Source organism: Lates calcarifer, unplaced genomic scaffold (genome assembly GCF_001640805.2).
Source record: "Lates calcarifer isolate ASB-BC8 unplaced genomic scaffold, TLL_Latcal_v3 _unitig_1850_quiver_1738, whole genome shotgun sequence".
NCBI classification, from domain to species: Eukaryota; Metazoa; Chordata; class Actinopteri; family Centropomidae; genus Lates; species Lates calcarifer.
Window position 1 is genome coordinate 5,975 of NW_026115801.1, and position 27,976 is coordinate 33,950.

The 27,976-nt window shown below is 37.8% G+C and overlaps 2 protein-coding genes and 2 long non-coding RNA genes across 4 annotated transcripts; 3 read left to right on the forward strand and 1 right to left on the reverse strand.

Moving 5' to 3' along the window:
* Positions 1-613: 613 nt before the first annotated feature.
* Positions 614-5,139, reverse strand: LOC108890998 (Fc receptor-like protein 5). The gene is made up of 9 exons (XM_051067657.1): positions 5,090-5,139; positions 4,271-4,303; positions 3,821-4,102; positions 3,410-3,688; positions 2,868-3,214; positions 2,336-2,648; positions 1,238-1,489; positions 867-980; positions 614-769 (listed from the first exon to the last, which is right to left on the reverse strand). Exons 1-9 carry the CDS (start codon positions 5,124-5,126, stop codon positions 639-641), a joined length of 1,788 nt encoding a protein of 595 aa, XP_050923614.1. The 5' UTR covers positions 5,127-5,139; the 3' UTR covers positions 614-638.
* A 4,037-nt stretch (positions 5,140-9,176) lies between these two features.
* On the forward strand, positions 9,177-25,039 carry LOC108890999 (Fc receptor-like protein 5). The gene is made up of 15 exons (XM_051067658.1): positions 9,177-9,240; positions 9,574-9,636; positions 10,778-11,056; positions 11,252-11,554; positions 11,855-12,121; positions 12,872-13,120; positions 19,756-20,022; positions 20,722-20,997; positions 21,149-21,427; positions 21,623-21,925; positions 22,187-22,453; positions 23,989-24,237; positions 24,546-24,659; positions 24,757-24,772; positions 24,913-25,039. The coding sequence occupies exons 1-15, from the start codon at positions 9,177-9,179 to the stop codon at positions 25,037-25,039; spliced, it is 3,123 nt and encodes a 1,040-aa protein (XP_050923615.1).
* Positions 13,444-15,357, forward strand: LOC127138982 (uncharacterized). Its single transcript, XR_007809863.1, has 6 exons — positions 13,444-13,542; positions 13,640-13,655; positions 13,809-13,906; positions 13,993-14,043; positions 14,180-14,242; positions 14,831-15,357. It is a non-coding gene; the product is annotated as an uncharacterized LOC127138982 (long non-coding RNA).
* A 151-nt stretch (positions 25,040-25,190) lies between the features above and the next one.
* LOC127139612 (uncharacterized) lies at positions 25,191-26,109 on the forward strand. Its single transcript, XR_007809862.1, has 3 exons — positions 25,191-25,242; positions 25,442-25,507; positions 26,002-26,109. It is a non-coding gene; the product is annotated as an uncharacterized LOC127139612 (long non-coding RNA).
* Positions 26,110-27,976: the final 1,867 nt, after the last annotated feature.

Genomic DNA, 27,976 nt, shown 5'->3' on the forward strand with positions numbered 1-27,976 from the left:
TACTATCATAACAGATGCTTGTTTAAAGAAAGAGAAAATGTCAGCTTGAGGAGAAAAAGACAAGTTAAAAAGGTACTGTTAATGTGTGTACCTGTGGCTGAATGTGGATTTATGTTAATATAGATGGAGCTTTCCTCTGGTTCATCACATTGCCCTGTTGATGATCACATGACAGTATTTAGAAACCTTTATCATTGATTACAATTACAAGGTAACCTCAATATTTGTATTAATTTCAATAGGAGGTGTAACGTGGGTGGTATTAGTGTCCAGGTGACCTGAGAAATAATGTTTTACTAACTTTTAATATTAATCATTCACTTACTGTATAATTATAAACTGTAGTTTTCAACAGCTTGACAGAGTTTATACTGTACCTTCTCCAGTGTTTCCAAAGACTCTGATTGTTTCATAGACACAAACATCACCTGCAGGTCAAAGTCTAATTAGTCACCTCATGTCTGTGATAGGGATTTAAACTTTAAATAACACAGAAACTGAATGTTGAACTGACTGTGGAGAAGAGAGGAATATACTTGTTGTTGATTAGCATCATGGTTGACTGGTTGGTTTGTAGCAGAGCCCTGATTCTCTCTTTGAGACTGGAGTGAGTCTGAAACATGTAGTTTAAAAATAAATCAGTAGTAGCAGTAATTGGCAAAAAATGTTAAATGTACACCTTTAGAAAAGAAGGTGTAAAGTGTGATGCTGTTTCTAAGCTGGAGATGAGAGAAGAGAGAGTGCTGTACGAACCTGTTCCAACATGGATCTGTGAAAAGCACAGTAGGATTTGTGTTAAACTGAACCACTGCTCCATCACATGACATCAGAACTGATCAGTGATTGTTTAATAATCAGTGTCTCACCTGTTGACTTTCTGCAGCAACACAGCAGCAGGAGAATAATCAATACTATTCCACAAAGCAGCAGAACGATCAGCAGCACAGGAGATGAAGAGCTTTTAGGTTCCATCACTGCAACTTAATAAATAAGTGTAATAACCTTTCTTTATGGATTTTAAACTTCAGCAAAGTGATTTTACAAAAATGAGTGTCAGGTCACAACAAATAAACCATGCACCTGCAGCATCTATACATTAACACACTGTACATTATATAAATCCCTGTTCACATAATCAATTCAGCTGTTATTCAACATCAGTTGAGTATCTGATCATTCTTCTTTCTTACACAATTTGCAAAAAACTTAAAACAGAGATAGTTTTACTTGTCCTCACCTTTAACTGACATCCAGCTCTGTGCTGACTTTCTTTCTGACCACTGACACTTGTAGAAACCTTCATCTGACTTTGACACTGCAGAGATATTCAGCTCCTGTCTGGTATCACTTTGGATGAGTTTGTCATTGTGATAGAAAAACACACTGGAAAGATTTTTTTCAGTCCTGAATCTGCAGCCAAGACTAACAGACTCTCCCTCAGTCACAGGATGGACGGGGCTCACCAGGATAATACCATAATAATAATCACCTGTAAAACAGTCAGAGAATATTAACTATCAGTCAGAGATCAGACCTTTAGAGTGAGGTGACATACAATGATGAGATTACACATCTGCTTTTATTCTTCTGCAGTTCTTGTTTCTTTTACAGGATCATCATCAGACCTGACATTTGACCTTGTTTACTTATAACCTACTGTCTGTGTCTTACAAGTAACCTCTGAGCAAAGAAACAACAGCTTCCTACAATGTCCTATAAATGATACAGGACTTGTTTTGATCACTGACATAAAAACGTTAGTTCATATCACCTGTAAACTCACAAGAACTAAACCAAACCCTCATCATGATAAGGGACAATATGTGACTGTGCTCTCTCTGGAAACACAATAAGAGAAAAGCTGCGACTGTGATGATGATGAGCTGATGTTTAGTTAGATATTTACTGTACCCAAAGTTTGGATGTAAATTGTTTTGTGAAGGTCTCTCTGAGTACTTCAGCTTCTGCCCACCATCCACTAACATGCAGATTAATTGGTGGCTCTGAATTGCCCATAGGTGTGAATGTGAGTGTGAATGGTTGTTTGTCTGTATGTGTTGGCCCTGCGATGGACTGGTGATCCGTACAGGGTGTACTCCGACCATCGCCCAATGACAGCTGGGTTAGGCTCCAGCCCCCCCATGACCCTTAACGGATAATCAGTATAAATAATGGATTGATGGATGTTTTGTGAAAGGATGTAAGTGAAGTAAGAGTTGCCATCCAGACTATTATGCTGCTAAATTGTGATAAAGACTGACATTTATCTCTTCATCAGATAAGAACTAAACTAAAATTCTAGAAAAAAATGAACTGAAAATCCAATAAAACATACCCCATACAGTGATGTTGACTGCATTGCTGAATTCTCCTGATCCAGACTCACACCAGTACACTGCATTACCATACCAGTAAAGCCTCATGTTACATGTGGATCCAGTCATTCTCCTCCAGTCAGAGCAGTCTGACTGGTAGCCATGTTCAGGAAACCTCTTCACTCTCCACTCAGTAGAGTTTCCCTCACAGCTCAGTGAGACAGAGTCAGAGGCGAAGTGCTGCACTCTGTCAGGATTCACTGTGAGAGACGCTGCTGGATGACGATCTGAAAAACAACAATGAGGAGTCAAATCAACCACAGAGATATTACAATTAAAAAGAGCACAATGAATATTCATTTGTTAATTGTTTTTTGAGTATTAAAAACATCAGTAGAACAAACACTGCCACAAAATTCAGTGTTTGGATCATACAGAGCACATGGATCAACAGCAGAGAATGACTCTGTGTTTTCAGATGAACTGAAGAGAAATGAGGGAAGAACAGAGGGAAACAAAAAGAGAGTGATATTCAACCCAGTCCTGAATTTAAAAGCCTCCAATATTAACATTTTGTTTGGTGACAACAAACTGACCTCCAGACCAGACAAACTTTGGTTCACTATTCTCAGTGTAAAACACTGGATCTCCTCTTCCAGCTCTACACACATATCCTGCTGTGTGTGTCTGACCATGAACGATGTAGGAATCCTGTTCAGTCCCTCTGCTGTTACCAGGTAACAGCTTATAGCTGTAGTAGTAGAGTGACAGATCAGGAACAGTCTTATACCAGTAGAACCTCCATCCTGCAGATGGATGTTCAACCTCACAGTTCAGAGTTACTGAGGCTCCAGGACTCAGCCATGATGGAGACACAGTGAGGACAGGCCGAGGTTTATCTGTTGGAGAGTGATTTCCTCAGAATGAAGAGATGTTATGATGTCTAGTCTCTGGACATGGAATCATTTTTCTCTCAATACATTATCTCCAAACACATAATACATACAAACAGATACAATCTCAGGATAAACTAACAAAAACATTTGAATGAATTGTTTAGATTTTCAGTGTAAATGAAATATGATCTGACTTACTGTCATACACTGTCAGTCTGACTGAAGAACTCCACTCTGTTGTTCTATGTTGTGAACTTTTCACTCTGCCCTTACACCAGTAGTCTCCACTGTGGGATGATGAAGCAGAACTGATCCTGTGTTCATGTTGATTTGAAGGTTTGAATGAGGTGGTTGTTTCCCATTCATACTCCCACTCAGTGTCTCCTCCTCCCTGGATCTCACATCTGACAGTGATCGTCTCTCCTCTGTATATCTCAGACCAGTTGGGTTGCTGTGTTACAACAGCCTTGTTGAAAACTGTTGCCACCAAATATTCACATTGTGAATAAAAACAGATAGAAAAATCAACAGGGAGAACTTCATAGTTTTCAGGTGTTACTGTAATGGTAATTATGGTGATGAATTCTTGTTTTATTTCAAAGAAAATACTGCACTCGCCTATTTTTTCAATTGTGACTGCATTACTGTCCTCTGTGTAGTAAACCTGTTTTACTCCTCTTCCTCTGCAGTGATAGATGCCTCCCTCTGAGACACTGATTGTGTGGTGTAAGGAACTGCGTTTGATGAGCTTGGCTGCAGAAGACTGTGAGGTGCGTCTGAACCAGTCATATCTCCAGCCAATGGAGTCCTCCACAGAGCAGGTCAGTGTCACACTGCCCCCTGCTGGTATGCTTGTTTTATCTGCTGTCAGTGTGGGCTTGCGTGTACTGGCTGTTCATATTAAACCAAAAATTAAAAAGGGGGAGGGAAAGAGAGAGAGCTAATCTTGTCATTTAACAATAATAAAAAGGGTGTGTTTAAGAGTGATACTGTCAGTAATAAGAAGGAGAATAGATGTGATATGTAATATGTAAATTATATATAAAAAAAATGGGTTACCTTGACCGTCTCCATAGAGGAGTGTGTTCAGCACTAAAATAAAGATCGAAACCTCATCAGACACGGTCAATCTCACAAAATCATAATAAACTAAGACATTTAAAAAGCAGGTGGAGTTTGATCAGAGGCAGCTGTTGGTTATCAACACATTTCTGAGATGATATTCTGTAAACTGCTAAACAGGCAGGAAAAATAAACAAAATGAAATCAAGGAATTCAAAAGCTATATACATTATACTTCAGATATACTTTATACTTCAGGCTCCACAGCTGAGGTCCTCTGCTCTCCCTGGATGACATATCCAGATCCTGCTGCCTCAGGAAAACTAGAGCCATCACAGGAGATCCTGCCCACCACCTGTTTGACCTGCTGCCCTCTGAACGGCACTTCAGGTCAGTCAAGTCTCACACCACCCCCCACCTGCTCCCCTCACCTCACCACCACAACTCACACACACTCACACACACACACACACACAGAGCCAAGGACACTATTCAACCCACCTTGCGCACCTTAAACTGTCCTGGTTTCATTCTTTGGACAAACCACGTGTGTTGTTTTTTCTGTCTATTGTGTACATTTTGTATTTTATTGTATATACATTCTTTTCTATAGTGCACCATTTGTTACGTGGAGCACCCACAATTTCATTGTATTTTACTGTACAGTGACAATAAAAGCCTATTCTATTCTATATCACAGTCTACCAATCTGAACCAAGACAAATCAGCAACCACGTTCACATCTACATACATGTTGATAAAAACATGTTTCTGCCTCTGAAAGTCACAGAATTGGAAAATGACTGATGTACTCACAGAATAATGAGAGCACACAGAGCAAAGTGTGCCCCATCTTCACATCCAGCACTGACACTGTCACTGTCACTCTGCTGCTCTGCTACTAAAAAGATGTTGCTATGTTGCAATAGTAATGATGCAGCAAAAAGACGAAGAGAGACGATCTTTACAGAAGAAGAAGTTACATTTCATATAAACGTGAATGCTTCTCAACTTCTCCTTATGTGAAGGTTCTTTCTTCCATTTCACACAAAACTGACTTTGACCACAGTGTACTTTGACATGTTCACACTTTCTGCCCATTGAAAAAATATATCAGCTGAAAAGGTCGTAGTCAAACATTTAAATATGTCAGAGATAACTCACTGAAATCAACTTCTTCATTCTCAGGGTGATTGAGATTCTACTTTTATCTGAAAAAAAGGTCTTTATCTGAAATCACACAATCAAGCTGCTGTACTGAAAAACAGCTCGTAACCTCTGCATGATCTTCTCAGATTGTGGTGGTTTCTGGTTTCACAGTTGCACACTTTTCTGAGAGACCTCAGACACAGACACAGAAAAGATTGATAGAACTCAAACAAAATGTAAATTGTTTAATCATATCTTTGCCTTACTTGGTGCCTTAGCATATACAGAGATCTAAAGTCCTACCCCATTTCCCAGCTTGCCTGTTTTACCATTATTAGCTGTAATTCAGTGGTTTTTCTTAGAATAAAACAACTGTTTAGACACTGACCACAGTTATTAGCTGTTTAGCTATTTAGCTACTGGCTCATTTGCATTTAAACTGCATCACATCATCATTATTGAACACATGAGAAGTTCATATAACTACAGATCAATATGTAACTCAAATTACAGTCAATATTAGTGTCTCAAATTCTCTCATTTCAAATGCATTCATTAGAAATAGCTTTAATAATGTTATGCGGTTAATGTATCAAGTCCATACATTTCATTTACAGTCATCATTGTGCTCCAGGATCCATAGAGAGAGAAAACAAGAGACGCATGACAACAATGTGAAAAACAACATTCACATTCAAAGAGATGTTAGGATGGAAGTATTTGTGTTAAGACATTAGACACTGGGTTTAGTGCAGTTAGCAGAACATATGGAAAAATAACATGATCTGGGTTTAATTTCAGCATAAATGACAACATTACTGAGATGATTTGCTTTTGTATTCATTCTTATCTGTTGCTGACATGGTGTAGGATCACTCTACTTTTTAAAGCAAGCAGTGATATTTTATATTTGCATATCCTTAATTATTCACAAATGACCTAATGGATGGTGTCAAATTATGTGCACAGGGTAACACGCTCAGCTGATGGAAACAAGAAGTCCTCCAACAAGAAGGTCCATATAGGATATTTGACCGTACCCTCTGATAAGACCCATCAGAGTGTATCTGGAAACTGTACCCTAGTGGTGATGGACCAGATCTGTCTGTTATGCTGCTTTTGCTGCTTCCATGTTGTCTTGTTATACACAGCACTGCCACCAGGTGTCACTATACACACTCTGTAGTTACAACCAACAGCAACAAGCTCAGATCCTTCATGAGTCATTTCTGGTCTCTGTAGCTCTTCCTCTGTCACCATGCTGCAGTTTTAACAGCTTAAAGACATTTGAAGACTTTTTGTAAGAACAGGTGATGTGTCTTTACTATTGACAGAGTAAAAAACATTAGAAGGGCTTTTTTAAAATGCAGCTAAAGTCCAGACAGACCTGCACAGTCATATTACTTTTTCTTCAAGAAGAACGAGTCCTTAAAATAGGAAACATGACAATAGAGGAATAAAGTGGGATTTTAATGTAAGCAGCCAGTACTGTCTACATGTTTATGAACAAATGTAGTTGCTAACTGAGCATCCTATAGGTTTATTTATGTCTTTACTGAAAACAAACTGACTCATCATTTCAAGCTAAACCACTGTGGATGCCAATTGTTCAGCTACAGATGTGTCAATGTGTGCTATCAGTCAGATGGCATGTTTCACACCTAGTTGACCACATGTCCGAGACAGAGCAGAGGTGATAGTGGGTGATAGTGTTCAAGATGCAGAACAGAGCAGGAACTTCTATGTTAAATTTTTTACCTTTCTGGCTTTGTTTGTTTTCTTCCCTTATATTTCAGACTGAGAAATAAATATTGACCTTCTACATCCTGAACGTCACCACCAGTCACTGTTGTATTCAAACACAATATTGTGCTTAACTTGTTATATTGTCTGTTTATATACATCGCACTTGACCACACTGCACATCCTGTACAGTATGAGACAATTCTGCTTTTCTGCTCACAAACACATTAGCTCTGGTGTGAACATGGTGATGTCACTGTCTAATTAATGCTATCACAGCAACACATCTATATGTGTAAAGAGGAACTTTTTTTTTCACCCATCCTCGGCACACACACCAAAACAGATGCAATGGTTATTTTATTGTTTTGTTTCTGTTGGTAATATTTGAGAATACATTGTCTTACTTTTACAATACAATACTGTAAAGTAAACGTATGATGTACATATTGTAGTGTAGTGTAAGATAACACACAGCATCTAACCTCTGTTTCACTTGCATCTGTGGACGTACAGGAGACAGGGCTCTGGCTTTGTAGCAGTACATGTGACTCTGTGGTTAGAAGCATGAATGTTAACATTTCAAACTACATTCATGCTTCTGCAGAGTGAATGGGAGCTTTTATCCAGCACCTGTGTGCATATCTGCTGTCCATATATCAGATGCACATTTTAACTGACCATATTACTGATGTTTTTGGTATTTATTTTATTGGTATTTTGTTAAATTTAGTCACCTGATTTTCATAGTCTTCGTGCAACTGCACTGGTCCAAAAGAAAACTAATTTACTTCAGTATCCAAGTCTTAATGCTCAGGATTCAAATGAAGTAATGGGTCCTTCTAGCCTGTTATTATATACTGAGTAACTGTTTACTATTTGAATTTAATGAATCATAGTGAGTCTGAGTCTTAGTTGTGTTAATTCTGGTTCTCATGCAGCCCAGGATGCTTCTTAACCACAAGACCACCCAACACCCCTACCCACTGAGTTTTAGCAGACTGTCTCATGGTAACAGTGGTTGTTGAGTATCAACAGAATGGTGCTTTCAGTGTCTAAACACTTGTTTTATTCTCTCTAAGAAAACCCTTTAAATTATAGCAACAGGCAAGCTGGGAAATGTAGTAGGACTTTAGATCTCTGTATATGCTAAAGCATCTCAGGTCTCACAGACATGGATATTTAAAGGTTAATGTAGCATCTCAATCACTCTCTTTAAAGAGGTGATTTGTGAGACCTGATCATGACGCCTGTGGTGTCATGTCCTTTTAAAACTACACACTGTAGACATGAAGGCACTTTACTGATTCTGGAAGGAACATTATCTCTTTATTTGACATATTTAAATACTCGAGTGTGCAGAAAGTGTAAACATGCACACTGTGGTCCAAACCACTGTGGAGGTCAGAGTTTGGTGTAAAACGGAAGGAAGAACGGTTTGGTGTTATTTAGAGGGAGAAGTTGATCTCATATGAAATGTAAGTTTTTCTTCCTCTGTAAAGATCGTCTCTCTTTCTCATTCTGCTGTGTTATTACATACAAACATTTCTCTTGCAGAGCAGAGTGACAGTGTCAGTGCTGGATGTGAAGATGGGGCACACTTTGCTCTGTGTGCTCTCATTATTCTGTGAGTACATCAGTCATTTTCCAATTCTGTGACTTTCAGAGGCAGAATCATGTTTTTATCAACACTGTAGCTTTGTAGATGTGAACATGATTTCTGATCTGGTCTGGTCTGGTCTTGGTTCAGATTAGTGGACTGTGTTAAATACATGACTGGACGAGTTGTTTTGCACAATGCATGCACAGAATACGATCTGAAGTATAATGTTTACAGCTTTGTAATTTTTACATTTTGTATGTTTTATTTGAGTTATGTTTAAGTTTCCTGCCTGTTTAGCAGTTTACAGAATATCATCTCAGAAATGTGTTGATAACCAACAGCTGCCTCTGATCAAACTGCTTTTTAAATGTCTTAGTTTATTATGATTTTGACTCTGTCAGATTGACCATGTCTGATGAGGTTTCAATCTTTATTTCAGTGCTGAACACACTCCTCTATGGAAAAGCTCAAGGTGACCGATTGCTTTATTTCCTCATTTATATATTATATATCATCTAATACTTATAACTGAATATATCACTGTTAATCACATCCTCTTTCTGTTTATATTTGATCATATATGTAATTTGATATAGATTACTCATTTAATAATGAGTGTGAAATGACATATTCTTCAGTTCAGTTTATGTTGGTGTTGATCTTACCTGGGCAGTGCTGTATACATGTTTATGTATGGAGACTAGATGTTACATTGACCCTGGAGGCAAACTGTATATTTACTGAAGAGTCTGTGACCTTCATACTGATGAGTTTTCTTCTCATGGATTCATCATCATCTTAACAGGACAGAGTAGAGACCCAGCAGAGGGCGCTGATGAGTCTGATGTGGAAAAAGGAGCATCCACAGGTACAGTCAGTTACATTAGTCCTGCCTGAAGATTTTAAGAAGAAAGATTCAATTATTACAAAGAAAGTAATTATACTCTAACTTTGAGTTTTGGTATGGTGTGTTAGCTGCCACACTGTTCTGTCCTGCCACCTCAGCTGTAAGAACTGCTGAAGATAGAAATTGAAAAGTTAAAAATATGAAATACTTCGCACACAAATGGGCAACAATGAAAGAAAAAACCAACATAAACGTATCTTAGTAACAGCTTCACTCCTTACTGGCATAGATATCACAAGTCTTTGGACTCTGCTGTAAAGATGAACACCAATCCTCTACAGTATTAAACAGTATTCCCTCATTTGGAGTTGATAATGATGGTTTCTAACATTGTCTAACATGTAACTCCAGAATCTCTGTAGTTGTTGAGCTGAGTTGGGATCAGGTGACTGTGAAGGCCATAGCATGAGATTCACTTTATTTTCATTCAGATGAAACCATTCAGTGTTTGTTAACTTAATATAGACAACATTTCAATCCATCAAAATGTTGTCTGTCTAAATAAATGAGTGGTTTAGAGTCAGTGTGTTAAACTTTTGTGTGATTTCATAAACATGTGGAAACAAAGAGGTTAAATTGGGTGAAATCAGAAAACTGGGTTATTTTGGCTCTGATGCAGCCACGCCTCTCTGTGTGCAGTCACTACTCTGTCTCCAGCATTGTCCCGCGCACAGCACCATCTGATTGGTTACACACGGAAATAGCCAATCAGCAGTGAAAGCTGTGCATGCACAGTGCTCACACACACAGCAGAGAGGAGAAAAAGTTTTGCCAGGTGGAGAAGCTCCAGAGAGCAGATATATGTTTCTTTATTTACTGTAGAAAACTTTAATGAACTGTTGTTACTTTTCTTCCTGATTATTTAGTTGCTTTAAGTTGTTTTCTTTGAAGAAACTGTTTGATATGTTTTCATCTGTTTTTAACTTTAACTGATGTTGTTGCTCATGGCTGTTGAGTTGTGTTTGTATTGTTTATTTAACCTAAAGTTAACTTTTATTTAACTTTAACTACAGATGATTATCATGAGTGATAGCAGTAAAAATCAAGACATTTTTCTATTAATGTTATTAGAATCTTAACTGGGTGTTTTTTATGTCAACAGTTTCTAATACAGTCACTGTGACTCTACAACCCAACGTCTCTGAGATATACAGAGGAGAGACGATCACTGTCAGATGTGAGATCCAGGGAGGAGGAGACACTGAGTGGGAGTATGAATGGGAAACAACCACCTCATTCAAACCTTCAAATCAACATGAACACAGGATCAGTTCTGCTTCATCATCCCACAGTGGAGACTACAGGTGTAAGGGCAGAGTGAAAAGTTCACAACATAGAACAACAGAGTGGAGTTCTTCAGTCAGACTGACAGTGTATGACAGTAAGTCAGATCATATTTCATTTACACTGAAAATCTAAACAATTCATTCAAATGTTTTTGTTAGTTTATCCTGAGATTGTATCTGTTTGTATGTATTATGTGTTTGGAGATAATGTATTGAGAGAAAAATGATTCCATGTCCAGAGACTAGACATCATAACATCTCTTCATTCTGAGGAAATCACTCTCCAACAGATAAACCTCGGCCTGTCCTCACTGTGTCTCCATCATGGCTGAGTCCTGGAGCCTCAGTAACTCTGAACTGTGAGGTCGAACATCCATCTGCAGGATGGAGGTTCTACTGGTATAAGACTGTTCCTGATCTGTCACACAACTACTACAGCTATAAGTTGTTACCTGGTAACAGCAGAGGGACTGAACAGGATTCCTACATCGTTCATGGTCAGACACACACAGCAGGATATGTGTGTAGAGCTGGAAGAGGAGATCCAGTGTTTTACACTGACAATAGTGAACCAAAGTTTGTCTGGTCTGGAGGTCAGTTTGTTGTCACCAAACAATATGTTAATATTGGAGGCTTTTAAATTCAGGACTGGGTTGAATATCACTCTCTTTTTGTTTCCCTCTGTTCTTCCCTCATTTCTCTTCAGTTCATCTGAAAACACAGAGTCATTCTCTGCTGTTGATCCATGTGCTCTGTATGATCCAAACACTGAATTTTGTGGCAGTGTTTGTTCTACTGATGTTTTTAATACAAACAATTAACAAATGAATATTCATTGTGCTCTAATTGTAATATCTCTGTGGTTGATTTGACTCCTCATTGTTGTTTTTCAGATCTTCATCCAGCAGCGTCTCTCACAGTGAATCCTGACAGAGTGCAGCACTTCTACTCTGACTCTGTCTCACTGAGCTGTGAGGGAAACTCTACTGAGTGGAGAGTGAAGAGGTTTAATGAACATGGCTCCCTGTCACACTGCTCTGACTGGTGGAGAATGACTGGATCCACATGTAAAGTCTATCTGTCCTCGCCCATTAATGCAGTGTACTGGTGTGAGTCTGGATCAGGAGAATTCAGCAACGCAGTCAACATCACTGTACAGAGTATGTTTTATTGGATTTTATTTTCATTTTGCTTTTTCTAGAACTTGAAGTATTTTCAACATCTCATGTGATTTAATATGTTATATATCAGAGCTGAGTTTTATAGACAAACAGTGGAGGTTTTGAGGGTTTGGTCCATTACTCTGCTACATGGTATCTTCAGTAAGTGTATGTGATGAAACTGTATGTGCATTGTATGTGGTCTGTAGATCTAAATAGGTTCTTATCTAATGAAAGTTAAATGTCAATGTTCAGTCTTTATCTCAGTTTAGCAGCATAACAGTCTCTGTGGCAGTTCTTACTTCACTTACTTCAACTCTTCAAAAAACTATTTATGTGTTTCTGATCACTACAAACTCACCACAGTAAATATCTTCTTCCTTATTTTGTAAAATTTTGTTTTTGTAACAGACCACCAAAAACTCAAGGTTTGAGTTTCTTTTTGGTTTAGTTCTTGTGAGTTTACAGGTGATATGAACTAAAGTTTTTATGTCAGTGATCAAAACAAGTCCTGTATCATTTATAGGACATTGTAGGAAGCTGTTGTTTCTTTGCTCAGAGGTTACTTGTAAGACACAGACAGTAGGTTGTAAGTAAACAAGGTCAAATGTCAGGTCTGATGATGATCCTGTAAAATGAACAAGAACTGCAGAAGAATAAAAGCAGATGTGTAATCTCATCATTGTATGTCCCCTCACTCTAAAGGTCTGATCTCTGACTGATAGTTAATATTCTCTGACTGTTTTACAGATGATTATTATGGTATTATCCTGGTGAGCCCCGTCCATCCTGTGACTGAGGGAGAGTCTGTTAGTCTTGGCTGCAGATTCAGGACTGAAGAAAAACTTTCCAGTGTGTTTTTCTATCACAATGACAAACTCATCCAAAATGACACCAGACAGGAGCTGAATATCTCTGCAGTGTCAAAGTCAGATGAAGGTTTCTACAAGTGTCAGTGGTCAGGAAGAAAGTCAGCACAGAGCTGGATGTCAGTTAAAGGTGAGGACAAGTAAAACTATCTCTGCATTTTCTTCTTTGTAAACTGTGTTGCTGTTTGAGAAAGAAAACTGATCAAATACTTGAACTTATTTTGAGTATCAGTGGACACATTTACACATTTTATGTACTCTTTACATGTCTATCATATCTATTGTATGTGAACAGGGATTTATATAATGTACAGTGTGTTAATGTATAGATGCTGCAGGTGCATGGTTTAGTTGTTGTGACCTGACATTCATTTTTGTAAAATCACTTTGCTGAAGTTTAAAATCCATAAAGAAAGGTTATTAAACTTATTTATTAAGTTGCAGTGATGGAACCTAAAAGCTCTTCATCGCCTGTGCTGCTGATCGTTCTGCTGCTTTGTGGAATAGTATTGATTATTCTCCTGCTGCTGTGTTGCTGCAGAAAGTCAACAGGTGAGACACTGATTATTAAACAATCACTGATCAGTTCTGATGTCATGTGATGGAGCAGTGGTTCAGTTTAACACAAATCCTACTGTGCTTTTCACAGATCCATGTTGGAACAGGTTCGTACAGCACTCTCTCTTCTCTCATCTCCAGCTTAGAAACAGCATCACACTTTACACCTTCTTTTGTGAAGTTGTACATTTAACATTAAATTTAAATTTAAATAGCTAATTACTAATTATACACATTTATTTTTAAACTACATGTTTCAGGCTCACTCAGTCTCAAAGAGAGAATCAGGGCTCTGCTACAAACCAACCAGTCAACCATGATGCTAATCAACAACAAGTATATTCCTCTCTTCTCCACAGTCAGTTCAACATTCAGTTTCTGTGTTATTTAAAGTTTAAATCCCTATCACAGACATGAGGTGACTAATTAGACTTTGACCTGCAGGTGATGTTTGTGTCTATGAAACAATCAGAGTCTATGAAAACACTGGAGAAGGTACAGTAACTACTGTCACTAATATCCTGTTGAAACTGATCCAGAAACAGTTACGTTGTAATTTTAATCAAAGATCTGTAACTGTAGAAAAGGAGGGTGTGTGTGTTTTTAACTGCTGTCATGTGATCATCAACAGGGCAATGTGATGAACCAGAGGAAGGCCCTATCTAGATGAGTGTGAATCCATGTTGAATCACAGGTACACACATTAACAATATCTACACAGGTAACAAATCAAAGAAAACACCAACAAAAACTTTCTCAATAAGGTGTTGGGCCACCGTTTGCCACCAGAGCAGCTTCAGTGTGTCTTGACGTTTATTCTACAAGTCTCTGAACTCTACTGGAGGGATGGATCACCATTCTTCCAAAAGATATTCCCTCATTTGGTTTGATGATGGTGGTGGAGACTGATGTCTGACACATTGGTCTAAAATCTCCTATAGGTGTTCAGTTGGGTTGTGATCTGGTGACTGTGAGGACCATATCAAATGATTCACATCATTTTCATACTCATCAAACCATTCAGTGACCCCTCATGTTCTGTTGATGGGAGTATTGTCATCCTGGAAGAGACCACTTCCATCAGGAGTGAGAGATGGAGAGATCCTTTAGAAGAATGGTAATCCATCACTTCAGTAGAGTTCAAGAGAAAACTGAAGATCACCTTTAATTTTGAATAAGATTCTCAATAATATTTTAAGATTAATTCTACTTTATCAGGCAAATGTTTGAAAAATATGTAAAGATTGAGCTCACAGTTGCATTTAATGTCCTTTTGTTCCAGGTCGATAAAGAGAAGCTCATGATGAACAAAGAATGGACAACAACATGAAAAACAAAATGTTTCAGCTGATATTTGACAGCAAGTACACAACTGCCATCCAAACATTAGACACAGTGTTTTGTGTAGTTGTGTAGCTGAACATATGAAGAAATCACATGACCTGGATTTAATTTCAGCATAAACAGTATATATGTATATTTTTGTTGCAATCATGCAGCTGTTTTGTACATTTAACAGCATAGAGTTATACTTGTGTTTTTTCGTTTCAGTATTAAGGTTAGACAGGCTACAGTAGCCAGTTTGAGATGAACATTATTGGTAGATTCACTTGTTATGTTGGAAAAACGTCTGAGATGTGATGGCTCTGTTGAGGTTTATTTTTGCAAATTGTGTGATTGGTGTATAATGATAGATATGTATTATTTTTATATTAATGGAATCTATTTTACATTACACTGAATCCTTTTTATTTTATCATACCTTTTTTCTACTAAGAGCAATGGTTTTGTAAATAAATAGAATAAAGTGAACTGAACAGTCGTGGTTGGATTTTCTAGAACCTGACTAGTGCAGCTTTTCTAGTCCACATCTTAATCTAGGTGAGAAAGGTCAGAGATGGACCTCAGAAATGAATAACTAATGGAGCAGGTCATGATACCTGCTAACAAGCTAACATTAGCATGCTTGCTGAGCTTCCTGTTGTTTATTTATTCTCATAAAGATGTAGATCAACAGTGAGTTCTTCTTCTGGAGCAGCAGATTTTATTGCAGGTGCAGCACACTGTATTTGAGTGATAGTGATTGTTGTAGTTTCCATCAATCTGTGTCTGTTATGCTGCTTTTGCTGCTTCCATGTTGTCCTCTCTACCTCCTGCATGTTGTCTTGTTATACACAGCACTGCCACCAGGTGTCACTATACACACTCTGTAGTTACAACCAACAGCAACAAGCTCAGATCCCTCGTGAGTCATTTCTGGTCTGTAGCTCTTCCTCTGTCATCAGTTTTTAGTTTTAATCGTTTTTATTATTTGATTTAATTTTCCCTTCATGCATTTTTATTCCTGAGACTACTGTAGCAGTGGACAGGTGTAAGTGCAAATATCTTTCATCCATTTGATAGGTTTGCAAACCACAGGCCACGTTAAACACTGGAAGGTGAAAATAATTTAGTAGTGAAGGCAGTCATTGTTTGGTTCTAAGTCAAGGATCTTTTTCTTATTTAACTGCATAGCATCAGATCGTCTGCGAACAGCTACCTCCTCTTTAAAAATAACAATCTGTGCTGAATGCTGAACATCGAGCAGTCGACATTGCTAAAATCACAAAAACAAGTTGTAAGTCATTAAATGCATTCACTGTGAACAATTTATCCACATTCCAGTAACTAATACAGATGGAGCAGCAGATAAATCCAGTCATCTAACATATTAAGCTTCATCTATTCAGCTCACAGAACCTGACAAAGTCTGTAAAATAAGAAACATGGCATTAATAAAAGATCATTCTGTGGATGTTTTTGTTTAAAATAACCCTAATTGTTCATTCAGGTACAAACAGCGATCAGTTTTACTTGGAGCTGCAGTGCTAAAAATAAAGAAAAAGTCCGTAGTTCAGTGTGTCCTGTCAGCCAGGTGACGTGTTTCACACCTAGTTGACCACATGTCCAAGACAGAGCAGAGGTGATGGGGGTGTTGAAGATGCAGAACAGAGCAGGAACTTTTATGTCAAATGTTTTCCCTTATATTTCAGACTGAGAAATAAATATTGACCTTTTACATCCTGAATGTCACCACCAGTCATTATTGCATTCAAAAATATTCAGTTACAAATACTGTGCTTTTATTGTTTTAACATCATCTGTATATGTATTGCACTTGACCACATTGCACATCCTGTACGGTATATGACCTTTTTTCTACTTATGAACACATTAGTGTGAACATGGTGATGACACTGACTAATTCCTGTCACTTTGTTTGTTTCTTCATAGGCCCCAGTTGCCAAATAATCTTTATAGCAACAGGAGCAAAACATAGTTATCTAGTAAATATATGTGAAGATATGCAGCAACAAATGCAGATGACATTACAAACATCTCAAGGTTGCAGCTCCCAGGCCACATAAAGTACCCGATTTTCATAGTCTGTATGCAACTGTACTGGTCCAACAGAAAAATAATTGACCTCAGGATCCAAGTGACTGTTTTATTCTTCAGGATTCAGATTTGAAGGCATGGATCCCTTCTTTAGTCTGTTATTATACATGGAGTGGTGAGTCTGAGTCTGTATTACCCTGCCTTGCTGAAAGTGAAACAATGCTGTGTTTCTCTGGTTCTCACACATTAGGTGAGACAGACTAGGATGCTTCTGAACCACAAAACCACCAAGCACCCCTAGCCTAGCCTGGTGTTAATGTCAAATTCGAGTCATTAATGCTTGCCTGCAGAGCAGCTTCTGAGTTTACTTGAACCTAATCATACAGGCTTATGCTCATTCTCGGCCACTTCGTCCCTCAAAAGATCATTGTCCAACACTGCCATCCCTGCACACAAGGAAATCACAGTGCAGGCTGTTCTCATTTGTACTTCCCTCATGGTGGAACTAGCTCCAAAATGCTATGAGAGCAGGGGCGTCCTTCTTTATTCAGTACGTAGCTTTTTCTTCTCCATGCACTGAGGCTTTACTGTTGTCTCTTACTTCTGAGTCATTTTGGATAAAAGTGTCAAATGGCTAAATGTAAATCTACCAACTGCAGCTCAAAATCTTTCTCTGGCTGTTCCCAGGCAACATTTGAAAGTTGTGTTTCATAATTAAAAACTCAGTTGGACTTGAGAGCAAATCTCCAGATGTGCATGTCTTTTCAGATTTGCGTGTTTTTCTGAACATGTGGTCTTTTGCACAGAATCACCTGCAGGTTCAGAAACACCCACTAATAGTTCTGTTGACTTCAGTTTGCTCCACTTCTATACCACACTGTATCTACTATAGATTGATCACTATAATCATACATCGCAACTATAGATACACACAACACACACCTCATGACAATACAGGCACTGTGGATAAAAGAGCAGAGGGCCACACATAAACCTTTGCACACAAGTCAAGTTAATATATTTTTTCAGTGGGCAGGAAGTGTAAGCACGTCAAAGTGCACTGTGGTCAAAGCCACTGCAGTGGTATGAGTTTGGTTTAACAGAACAGGTGGGTTATACTTAGAGGGAGGGTGATCTCAGAAATTCTGATGTCATATTCTATAAAATGTAATTTCTTCATCTGTAAAGATCGTCTCTCTTTCTGCTTTTGCTGCGTTATTATTGACACAAAGCTGAAACATTTCTCTTGCAGAGCAGTGTGACAGTGTCAGTGTCAGTGCTGGATGTGAAGATGGGGCACACTTTGCTCTGTGTGCTCTCATTATTCTGTGAGTACATCAGTCATTTTCCAATTCTGTGACTTTCAGAGGCAGAATCATGTTTTTATCAACACTGTAGCTTTGTAGACGTGAACATGGCTGATTTGTCTTGGTTCACAGTGGGCGACTGTGTTAAATACAGACTGGACGAGTTGTTTTGCACATGTATTATTCATTTCTATTATAATATATATGGTATATTTGATTTTAAATAGTTTTGTTTATTTTTCCTGCCTGTTTAGCAGTTTACAGAATATCATCTCAGAAATGTGTTGATAACCAACAGCTGCCTCTGATCAAACTCTGTCTTAGTTTATTATGATTTTGACTCTGTCAGATTGACCATGTCTGATGAGGTTTCAATCTTTATCATCATTTATCATCAATCTTTTTTCAGTGCTGAATACACTCCTCTATGGAAATGCTCAAGGTGAGCAATTTTTGAAATTGTTTATACATTAGGCCTTGATATCATATTTATAACCTTAGTATTATTATATATATTATTTCCTTATTAAATAAATAGATTACTCATTTAATAATGAGTGTGAAATGACATATTCTTCAGTTCAGTTTATGTTGGTGTTGATCTTACCTGGGCAGTGCTGTATACATGTTTATGTATGGAGACTAGATGTTACATTGACCCTGGAGGCAAACTGTATATTTACTGAAGAGTCTGTGACCTTCATAAAGACAATTATTTTTTTCTAACTTTAACAGTACCTCAGGCCACTCTGACAGCAGACAGGACAGTTATACCAGCTGGGGGAAGCGTCACACTGACCTGCTCTGTGAAGGACTCTGCTGGTTTAAAATATGATTGGTTCAGACGTACCTCAAACACTTCTGAACCTCAGCTTGTTAAAGTTAATGGATCAGACACAGTTTTCAATATTTCACAAGGAGGCATTTATACATGCTATGGATGGAGACTTGGGACAGATTTCGTCACACTTGTAAGTGAACCAGTCACCATTCAGGAAACTGGTGAGTTAATACATTTTCTCTGGAATAAAACAACATGGATACTTTAAATAATAAAACAGTGTCTGAAGTGTGGAGGAGATGAAATGAATAAATGACTCAGGCCCAGTACCTCTTACCTCCTTGTAAAATAAAGTTAGAAAACAATCAGTCACTTCATCACAACATGAATGTAATATCTGTTGGACTCTAGATTGAATATCACTCATTTGCATATTTAAATGAAAATGGCTTTGTCTTCTTTAAATCTACATTTTAAATTTGAGGAATAGATTTTCTTACTGTTGAATTTCAGATTCTCTCTTTATGATTGTCTGACAAAAAGACAAAATGATTAAGCTCCTTTATTCCTTGAACAATAGCTACCGCTAAAGCTGCTTGTCACTTTTCCCACTTTTAAGAAGTTTTTAAAGAATTTACACAATATGTTTTTATTTTAATCACTAATTTTGCTAATCTTTTCATTGTCTCTGGATTTTATTGTTATAGTTGTTTTCTTACTGGGTATTTTTGATGTCAACAGTTTCAAACAGCATCACTGTGATTCTACAACCCAACTGGCCTCTGATATACAGCAGTGAGACGATCACTGTCAGATGTGAGATCCAGGGAGGTGGAGACACTGGGTGGATGTATGAATGGAGACCAGCCAAGTTAAACAAACCTCCATCACACAATGAATACAGGATCAACAGAGCCACTGAGTCTGACAGTGGAGACTACAGGTGTAAGGCTAGAAGTGAATATTTCCTAACAGAGTGGAGTGATAAAGTGACACTGACAGTATCACGTAAGTTGAAGCATCTTTCATTCAAAGTGAAAATGTCATGTTTCTTAATGTTTTCATTTGTCTGAATGAAACAGGAAACATTTCTCCTCTAACAATAATGAAGTCTGTTACGAGCAGCTCAGAAACAAACTGTGGTTGTTTCCAGTGTGAGAACAGAGTAAGTGAAGAGGAGCTATGATACAGTGAAGTGTTGAAACTGAATCACTGACAGAGAAATGCTCAGTGAACATTAACCACACATGAACAGTACCTAGTTAGTTAGTTAGTGGTAACTCCTGTGTTTCCTAAATCACTGATCAACCAATGAGAGTCATGTGTCACATGCTGTTTGTAACTTTCATGTGATGGTTGTAGCTAAATGACTCAGTTCATGTTCAAACAGTGTGATTATAAGTGTTTTACAGTGGCAGACGTCTGTTACAGTGTTTTTGTTTGTTAAGAGGTAAAAATATTTCTCTATGGGAATTTTTATTCCAGTCTTTATTCCAATCTGATTGTTTTGTTTTCATTCCAATCTGACCAACCAATAAACTCAAGTTCAAACTGATTGCAGACATAAATGAGAATTTTGTGTGGCCATTATACAATTACAGTTAATTAATATTTTATTTATTATTACCTGTTTTCAGTTACTTAAATTGACCTAACTCTGAGGCAGAAATTAACTTTTTGTCTTGTCTCTTGTTATAAACTGAACAGCACGTAAACCAGAGGCTCAGCTGACTGCTGACAAAACAGCTTTTCCAGCAGGGGGCAGTGTGACACTGACCTGCTCTGTGAACCCATCACCTGGTTGGAAATACTTCCTGTACAGAGACAATAAACTCTCTGAACCCCTGACCACACATGATGCTGCTTTTCAAACAACTGGAAGAACCAGTGTCTCACAGGAAGGACTCTACAGCTGCAGAGGAGGAAGAGGAGCCCCAGTTTACTACACAGAGTACAGTCACTCAGTTAGCATTGACATCACTGGTGAGTTTGACAACAAACACACAATGTAGAAGAAATCTACTGTGTATTCATGATGTAGCAGAAAAACAAAGAACAGCAAACTTTATGTCTGATGTTCATTTAACCTTCTGGCATGTTTCTGTTCTCATTGTAAATTGTTGAACATGAACAGTGTCAAACAGAGCTGTTGTGATTCTGCAACCCAACTGGTCTGAGATATACAGAGGAGAGACGATCACTGTCAGATGTGAGATCCAGGGAGGAGGAGACACTGAGTGGGAGTATAAATGGAAAACAACCACCTCATTCAAACCTTCAAATCAACATGAACACAGGATCAGTTCTGCTTCATCATCCCACAGTGGAGACTACAGGTGTAAGGGCAGAGTGAAAAGTTCACAACATAGAACAACAGAGTGGAGTTCTTCAGTCAGACTGACAGTGTATGACAGTAAGTCAGATCATATTTCATTTACACTGAAAATCTAAACAATTCATTCAAATGTTTTTGTTAGTTTATCCTGAGATTGTATCTGTTTGTATGTGTTATGTGTTTGGAGATAATGTATTGAGAGAAAAATGATTCCATGTCCAGAGACTAGACATCATAACATCTCTTCATTCTGAGGAAATCACTCTCCAACAGATAAACCTCGGCCTGTCCTCACTGTGTCTCCATCATGGCTGAGTCCTGGAGCCTCAGTAACTCTGAACTGTGAGGTTGAACATCCATCTGCAGGATGGAGGTTCTACTGGTATAAGACTGTTCCTGATCTGTCACACAACTCCTACAGCTATGAGCTGTTACCTGGTAACAGCAGAGGGACTGAACAGGATTCCTACATCGTTCATGGTCAGACACACACAGCAGGATATGTGTGTAGAGCTAGAAGAGGAGATCCAGTGTTTTACACTGACAATAGTGAACCAAAGTTTGTCTGGTCTGGAGGTGAGTTTGTTTTTCTTTCTATCAAAGAGACATGTTAAGTCATTACCTGAATTCATCCATGTTTTTATCTGTGACCAACATATCCTGAAAACAATGTCTATGTTGTACATCTATGGTCCACAGTAAAATGTATTGTGTCAATATGGATGTCGATCCATATGTTCTGTATGTTCCAGACACTGAATGTTGTTTATTTATATTGTGCTCTTCTTAATTGTAATATCTCTGTGGTTGATTTGACTCCTCATTGTTGTTTTCCAGATCTTCATCCAGCAGCGTCTCTCACAGTGAATCCTGACAGAGTGCAGCACTTCACCTCTGACTCTGTCTCACTGAGCTGTGAGGGAAACTCTGCTGAGTGGAGAGTGAAGAGGTTTCCTGAACATGGCTACATGTCACACTGCTCTGACTGGAGGAGAATGACTGGATCCACATGTAACATCCACCTTCACTGGCATAATGATGCAGTGTACTGGTGTGAGTCTGGATCAGGAGAATTCAGCAATGCAGTCAACATCACTGTACAGAGTATGTTTTGTTGGATTTATTGTGATTTATATCTTTGAATTGAGTTATATTCATACACAGTGGAGTTTTTGAGAAGTGCTCAGTTAGTCTTCATCACAGTTTAAGCAGTATAATAGTCTGTGTCGCAGGTATTTCACTGCATCTTGTCACAAAATGCATTCATTCACAGTTTTTCCTTTCATTCATTCATTAGTGACAATGTTGTTTTTAAACTTATCTCTATGTCTATACAGTATACACTTCAATAAAAGCATTCATTATTATTTAATAAGCAGTCAGCTCTTCAATCACTCTCCAACAGATAAACCTCGGCCTGTCCTCACTGTGTCTCCATCATGGCTGAGTCCTGGAGCCTCAGTAACTCTGCACTGTGAGGTTGAACATCCATCTGCAGGATGGAGGTTCTACTGGTATAAGACTGTTCCTGATCTGTCACACAACTCCTACAGCTATGAGCTGTTACCTGGTAACAGCAGAGGGACTGAACAGGATTCCTACATCGTTCATGGTCAGACACACACAGCAGGATATGTGTGTAGAGCTGGAAGAGGAGATCCAGTGTTTTACACTGAGAATAGTGAACCAAAGTTTATCTGGTCTGGAGGTCAGTTTGTTTTTCTTTCTATCAAGGAGACATTTTAAATCATTACCTGAATTCATCCAACTGACCAACATATCCTGAAAACAAATGTCTATGTTGTACATCCATGGTCCACAGTAAAATGTATTGTGTCAATATGGATGTCGATCCATATGTTCTGTATGTTCCAGACACTGAATGTTGTTTATTTATATTGTGCTCTTTTTAATTGTAATATCTCTGTGGTTGATTTGACTCCTCATTGTTGTTTTCCAGATCTTCATCCAGCAGCGTCTCTCACAGTGAATCCTGACAGAGTGCAGCACTTCGCCTCTGACTCTGTCTCACTGAGCTGTGAGGGAAACTCTGCTGAGTGGAGAGTGAAGAGGTTTCCTGAACATGGCTACCAGTCACACTGCTCTGACTGGAGGAGAATGACTGGATCCACATGTAACATGAGGCTTTCCTGGTATGATACTGCAGTGTACTGGTGTGAGTCTGGATCAGGAGAATTCAGCAACGCAGTCAACATCACTGTACAGAGTATGTTTAACTGGATTTTTTCTTCATTTTTTCAAGTATTTTCAACATCTCATGTGATTTAATATATTATATCTTAAGTAACATGTGTATACAGTGGAGATTTTGAGAGTTTGGTCCATCACTCTGCTACACAGCATCGTCAGAAACTATATGACAAAACAGACAATTTCCTCTATGGTTTGTAGATTTCAAATAAATAGATTTGTATTTAATGAATGAAATGAAATGTTGATGTTCAGTCTTCATCACACTTTGGCAACATAATAATCTTGGTGACAGGTCTAACATCACCCTGACACCTCACAAAAAAAAGGGTCTAACTTTGAACATTGCAAAATAATAAAAGCATAAGTGTAATCTCATCAGTGTATCTCACTTTATTCTTAGGGTCTGATCTCTGACTGTTTTACAGATGATTATTATGGTATTATCCTGGTGAGCCCCGTCCATCCTGTGACTGAGGGAGAGTCTGTTAGTCTTGGCTGCAGATTCAGGACTGAAGAAAAACTTTCCAGTGTGTTTTTCTATCACAATGACAAACTCATCCAAAATGACACCAGACAGGAGCTGACTATCTCTGCAGTGTCAAAGTCAGATGAAGGTTTCTACAAGTGTCAGTGGTCAGAAAGAAAGTCAGCACAGAGCTGGATGTCAGTTAAAGGTGAGGACAAGTAAAACTATCTCTGCATTTTCTTCTTTGTAAACTGTGTTGCTGTTTGAGAAAGAAAACTGATCAAATACTTGAACTTATTTTGAGTATCAGTGGACACATTTACACATTTTATGTACTCTTTACATGTCTATCATATCTATTGTATGTGAACAGGGATTTATATAATGTACAGTGTGTTAATGTATAGATGCTGCAGGTGCATGGTTTAGTTGTTGTGACCTGACATTCATTTTTGTAAAATCACTTTGCTGAAGTTTAAAATCCATAAAGAAAGGTTATTAAACTTATTTATTAAGTTGCAGTGATGGAACCTAAAAGCTCTTCATCTCCTGTGCTGCTGATCGTTCTGCTGCTTTGTGGAATAGTATTGATTATTCTCCTGCTGCTGTGTTGCTGCAGAAAGTCAACAGGTGAGACACTGATTATTAAACAATCACTGATCAGTTCTGATGTCATGTGATGGAGCAGTGGTTCAGTTTAACACAAATCCTACTGTGCTTTTCACAGATCCATGTTGGAACAGGTTCGTACAACACTCTCTCTTCTCTCATCTCCAGCTTAGAAACAGCATCACACTTTACACCTTCTTTTCTAAAGGTGTACATTAACTTTTTTTGTTAATTACTACTAATACTAATTTATTTTTTAAACTACATGTTTCAGGCTCACCCAGTCTCAAAGAGAGAATAAAGCTACAGATAAAACTGTCAGCCATGATGATAATCAACAGCAAACATATTCCTCTCTTCTGCAGGGTCAGTTTTTCATCTACCTTTCAATGTTTTCATAACTTTTTCTGATACTTTCTACTCAAGAGAGATCAGGAAATACTTTCATCCATTCACATCCAGTTCTCCAAGACTCTACTCTTTCCCTCTGCTGCTGGAATTAAACCACACCATCAGTAATTTGACTTTGTTTTGATTTTTCACTGACCTGTAGGTGACGTTCATGTCTATGAGTCAATCAGAGACTCTGAAAACACTGGAGAAGGTACAGTATAAACTTTGCTTTTTCTAACCTTCTTATATATTCATATCCATTTGTTACATTTTACAATAGTAACATTATACCCCGTGTTGTGGGTTTAACACCAGTGAATCAAGATTTAACATGGTGCAGGAATATTAGAACGCTGTCACAGACATATAGGGACCAATTTGACTTTGTTTTGATTTTCACTGACCTGTAGGTGACTATCGAGTCTATGAAACAATCAGAGGCTCTGAAAACACTGGAGAAGGTATTTATGAAGAAGGTATGTATTTAAATTTATGTATTGAACTTTTACTGCATTAATCCAGACCATATTCTTTCACTAACCTTAACCAAGTGCCATGTGTGCCTAAACATAAGTTTAGATTTTACTGTCACAAAAAAGGACACCTCCCGTCATGTACTTGAATCAATAAGAGTATCACACAAAAAACCACCTCCATGTATGAAATCAATAGTATACATTTCATGTTTCTCTCACTAACTGCTTTTTACTCAGGATAATGTTATTGGCACATCCTGATAAATTATTTTGAATGAATGTGTTGTTTGCTGGAGGCTATACTGCATGTAATCTGTATTTATCACTTGCTGTGATATTTAAGATCTAGTTTTAATTTTTGATTGTATTCTTTGTCATTATTTGCCTGATTACACTCTGTATCATGTTTGTTTAAAATAATATAAATGATGTGCTGTAGAATGTCAGATGGGATGTCTCAGTTTTCCAACTGTTAATTTGTGATTTTGTTCCAGGTCCATAAAGAGATGAACATCATGGACGACATGAGAAAACCATATTCATGTATTGGCACTGACATGGCAGTGACGGCTTTAGAGAGATTGAACAGCAAATATAATGTGTGTGTGTGTGTGTTTTTTTTTTACTTCAAATGGTTATGAATACTTTTATTTTTTTAGGTTTGTCTTCACATACAGTATCACTGTACACATGTATGTTTTAAGCCCATTTAAATGGTATTCCTGCACACTCTTGCAGTTATGGGTGGGGGGTTAGGGTAGGGCTGTTGATTGTGACTACAGAGTGTATATAGTGACACATGGTGACAGTGCTGTGTATAACAAGACAAAATTTGAAAATACACCTGTGATTGTTCAGCTGACTTTATTACAACCCATCTGCTGTTAGTTGCAAAATGAAGAGCTAAAAACAGAAATACATAATAATATAAAATAGAATAGAAATATATAATATAAATTACCATCATACAACAATGTGAAGTCTCTCAGCTTATAAAAGTCAACTTCTACAAAGTTGCCACAACGCTGATGTTTATCTTATTCATATTATTGTAAAATAACAAGTACATCTTTCATATGTTCTTCTACAAAACTGCAAAAAATATTGTGTGTGGCAGTAGTTGTATAAATGATGCCAAACGTGTTTTAAGTCAAATGTTGTTTTTCATGTTGTTGTCATGCCTCTCTTGCTTTGTCGACGATGCACCTCTCTTTATGGACCTGAAACAAAATGACAATAACCACAAATGAAAAATATGTAAATGATACACTAACTCTATAACATTATCAAAGCTGTTTACAGTTTTACTGAATGCATTTATAATTTGAGAATCTGAAACACCAAAAATTATTGGTTCATTGGTTTTAGTTATATCACCTTCTCTGTAAATGAGTAGGTAGATAAATAGCCAACAGCTAATATTTGTACCTGTAGCAGAATCTGGATTCACATTACAGTAGTCAGACCTCTCCTTTGGATCATCTCTGTTTCCTGTAAAGATCATACAGGCTGTTATAGCAGCATATTAAAGCTGATGGTTTTGAAATTAGATGTTCAAAAATTAGATACATGTATCAATGTAATATTTGTGTCCACATACCTTTAACCACATGATATATGTACCTTTTGAGACTGCTGGTTGAATCAACAATCAGTTCATTTATTTTTGAGATTTCATATGTACTCACTTCTCTTTCCAACACCTTTCAGCTCAATCTGAGATATAACATTTCTAGTGGTATCTGCCTGTCCACCTGAAATGAGAAAGTTTTACTTGGATTTTACTCACTCAGTTAAAATCACATCATTCTCAGACTTCTCTGCATGAATCAAAGTTTATACTGTACCATTCCCACCATTCCCAGAGCCTCTGATTGATTCATAGACACAAATGTCACCTGCACATCAATAGAAATGAAAATAACATCAGGTTAGTCGCTTCATGTGTGTGAAACTTGCAGCACAGGGTATAATGTTATTATTGTGAAATATAACAACTGGATATGAATATAGAAGAGGGTTAGAAAAAGCTGTGAGAGCATTCAACATTAGATGGAAGGCTGACCGTGGAGAAGAGACGAGTATACTGGCTGTTGATTTTCATCTTGGTCTGTAGCAGAGCTCTGATTGTTTCTCTGAGACTGGAGGAGGCTGACACATGTGGACAAAATAAATAGCACAAGGTCAAAGTAGTTTAAAGTAAAAAACATGTTAAGTGTTGTTGTGTTGAAGATGAGATACGAAGTGTTGTACCAACCTGTTACAACATGTATCTGTGAAAAAGACGATAATTATTAATAATTATGTTTAATTATTTGTATTGAAAATTGAACTACTGCTCAGTGTCATGACAATGATTTTGTCTGAGATAAACAGGAAAAGGTCTCACTCGTTGATTTTCTGTACCAGCACAACAGTAGCAGTGGGAGTAGAGTGATCAGTATGATACCACTGACCAGTCCAATGATT

Bases quoted from the DNA above. Each gene is read 5' to 3' on its own strand.
- LOC108890999 (XM_051067658.1), top strand. From the start codon at position 9,177: ATGTCTGATGAGGTTTCAATCTTTATTTCAGTGCTGAACACACTCCTC. The intron at 12,122-12,871 runs GTATGTTTTATT...ACTGTTTTACAG, and splicing joins AGTCAACATCACTGTACAGA to ATGATTATTATGGTATTATC. The intron at 20,998-21,148 runs GTGAGTTTGACA...GAACATGAACAG, and splicing joins AGTTAGCATTGACATCACTG to TGTCAAACAGAGCTGTTGTG.
- LOC108890998 (XM_051067657.1), bottom strand. From the start codon at position 5,126: ATGGGGCACACTTTGCTCTGTGTGCTCTCATTATTCT. The intron at 4,103-4,270 runs GTAACCCATTTT...TAATATGAACAG, and splicing joins CCTCTATGGAGACGGTCAAG to CCAGTACACGCAAGCCCACA. The intron at 770-866 runs GTGAGACACTGA...TGCTTTTCACAG, and splicing joins TTGCTGCAGAAAGTCAACAG to ATCCATGTTGGAACAGGTTC.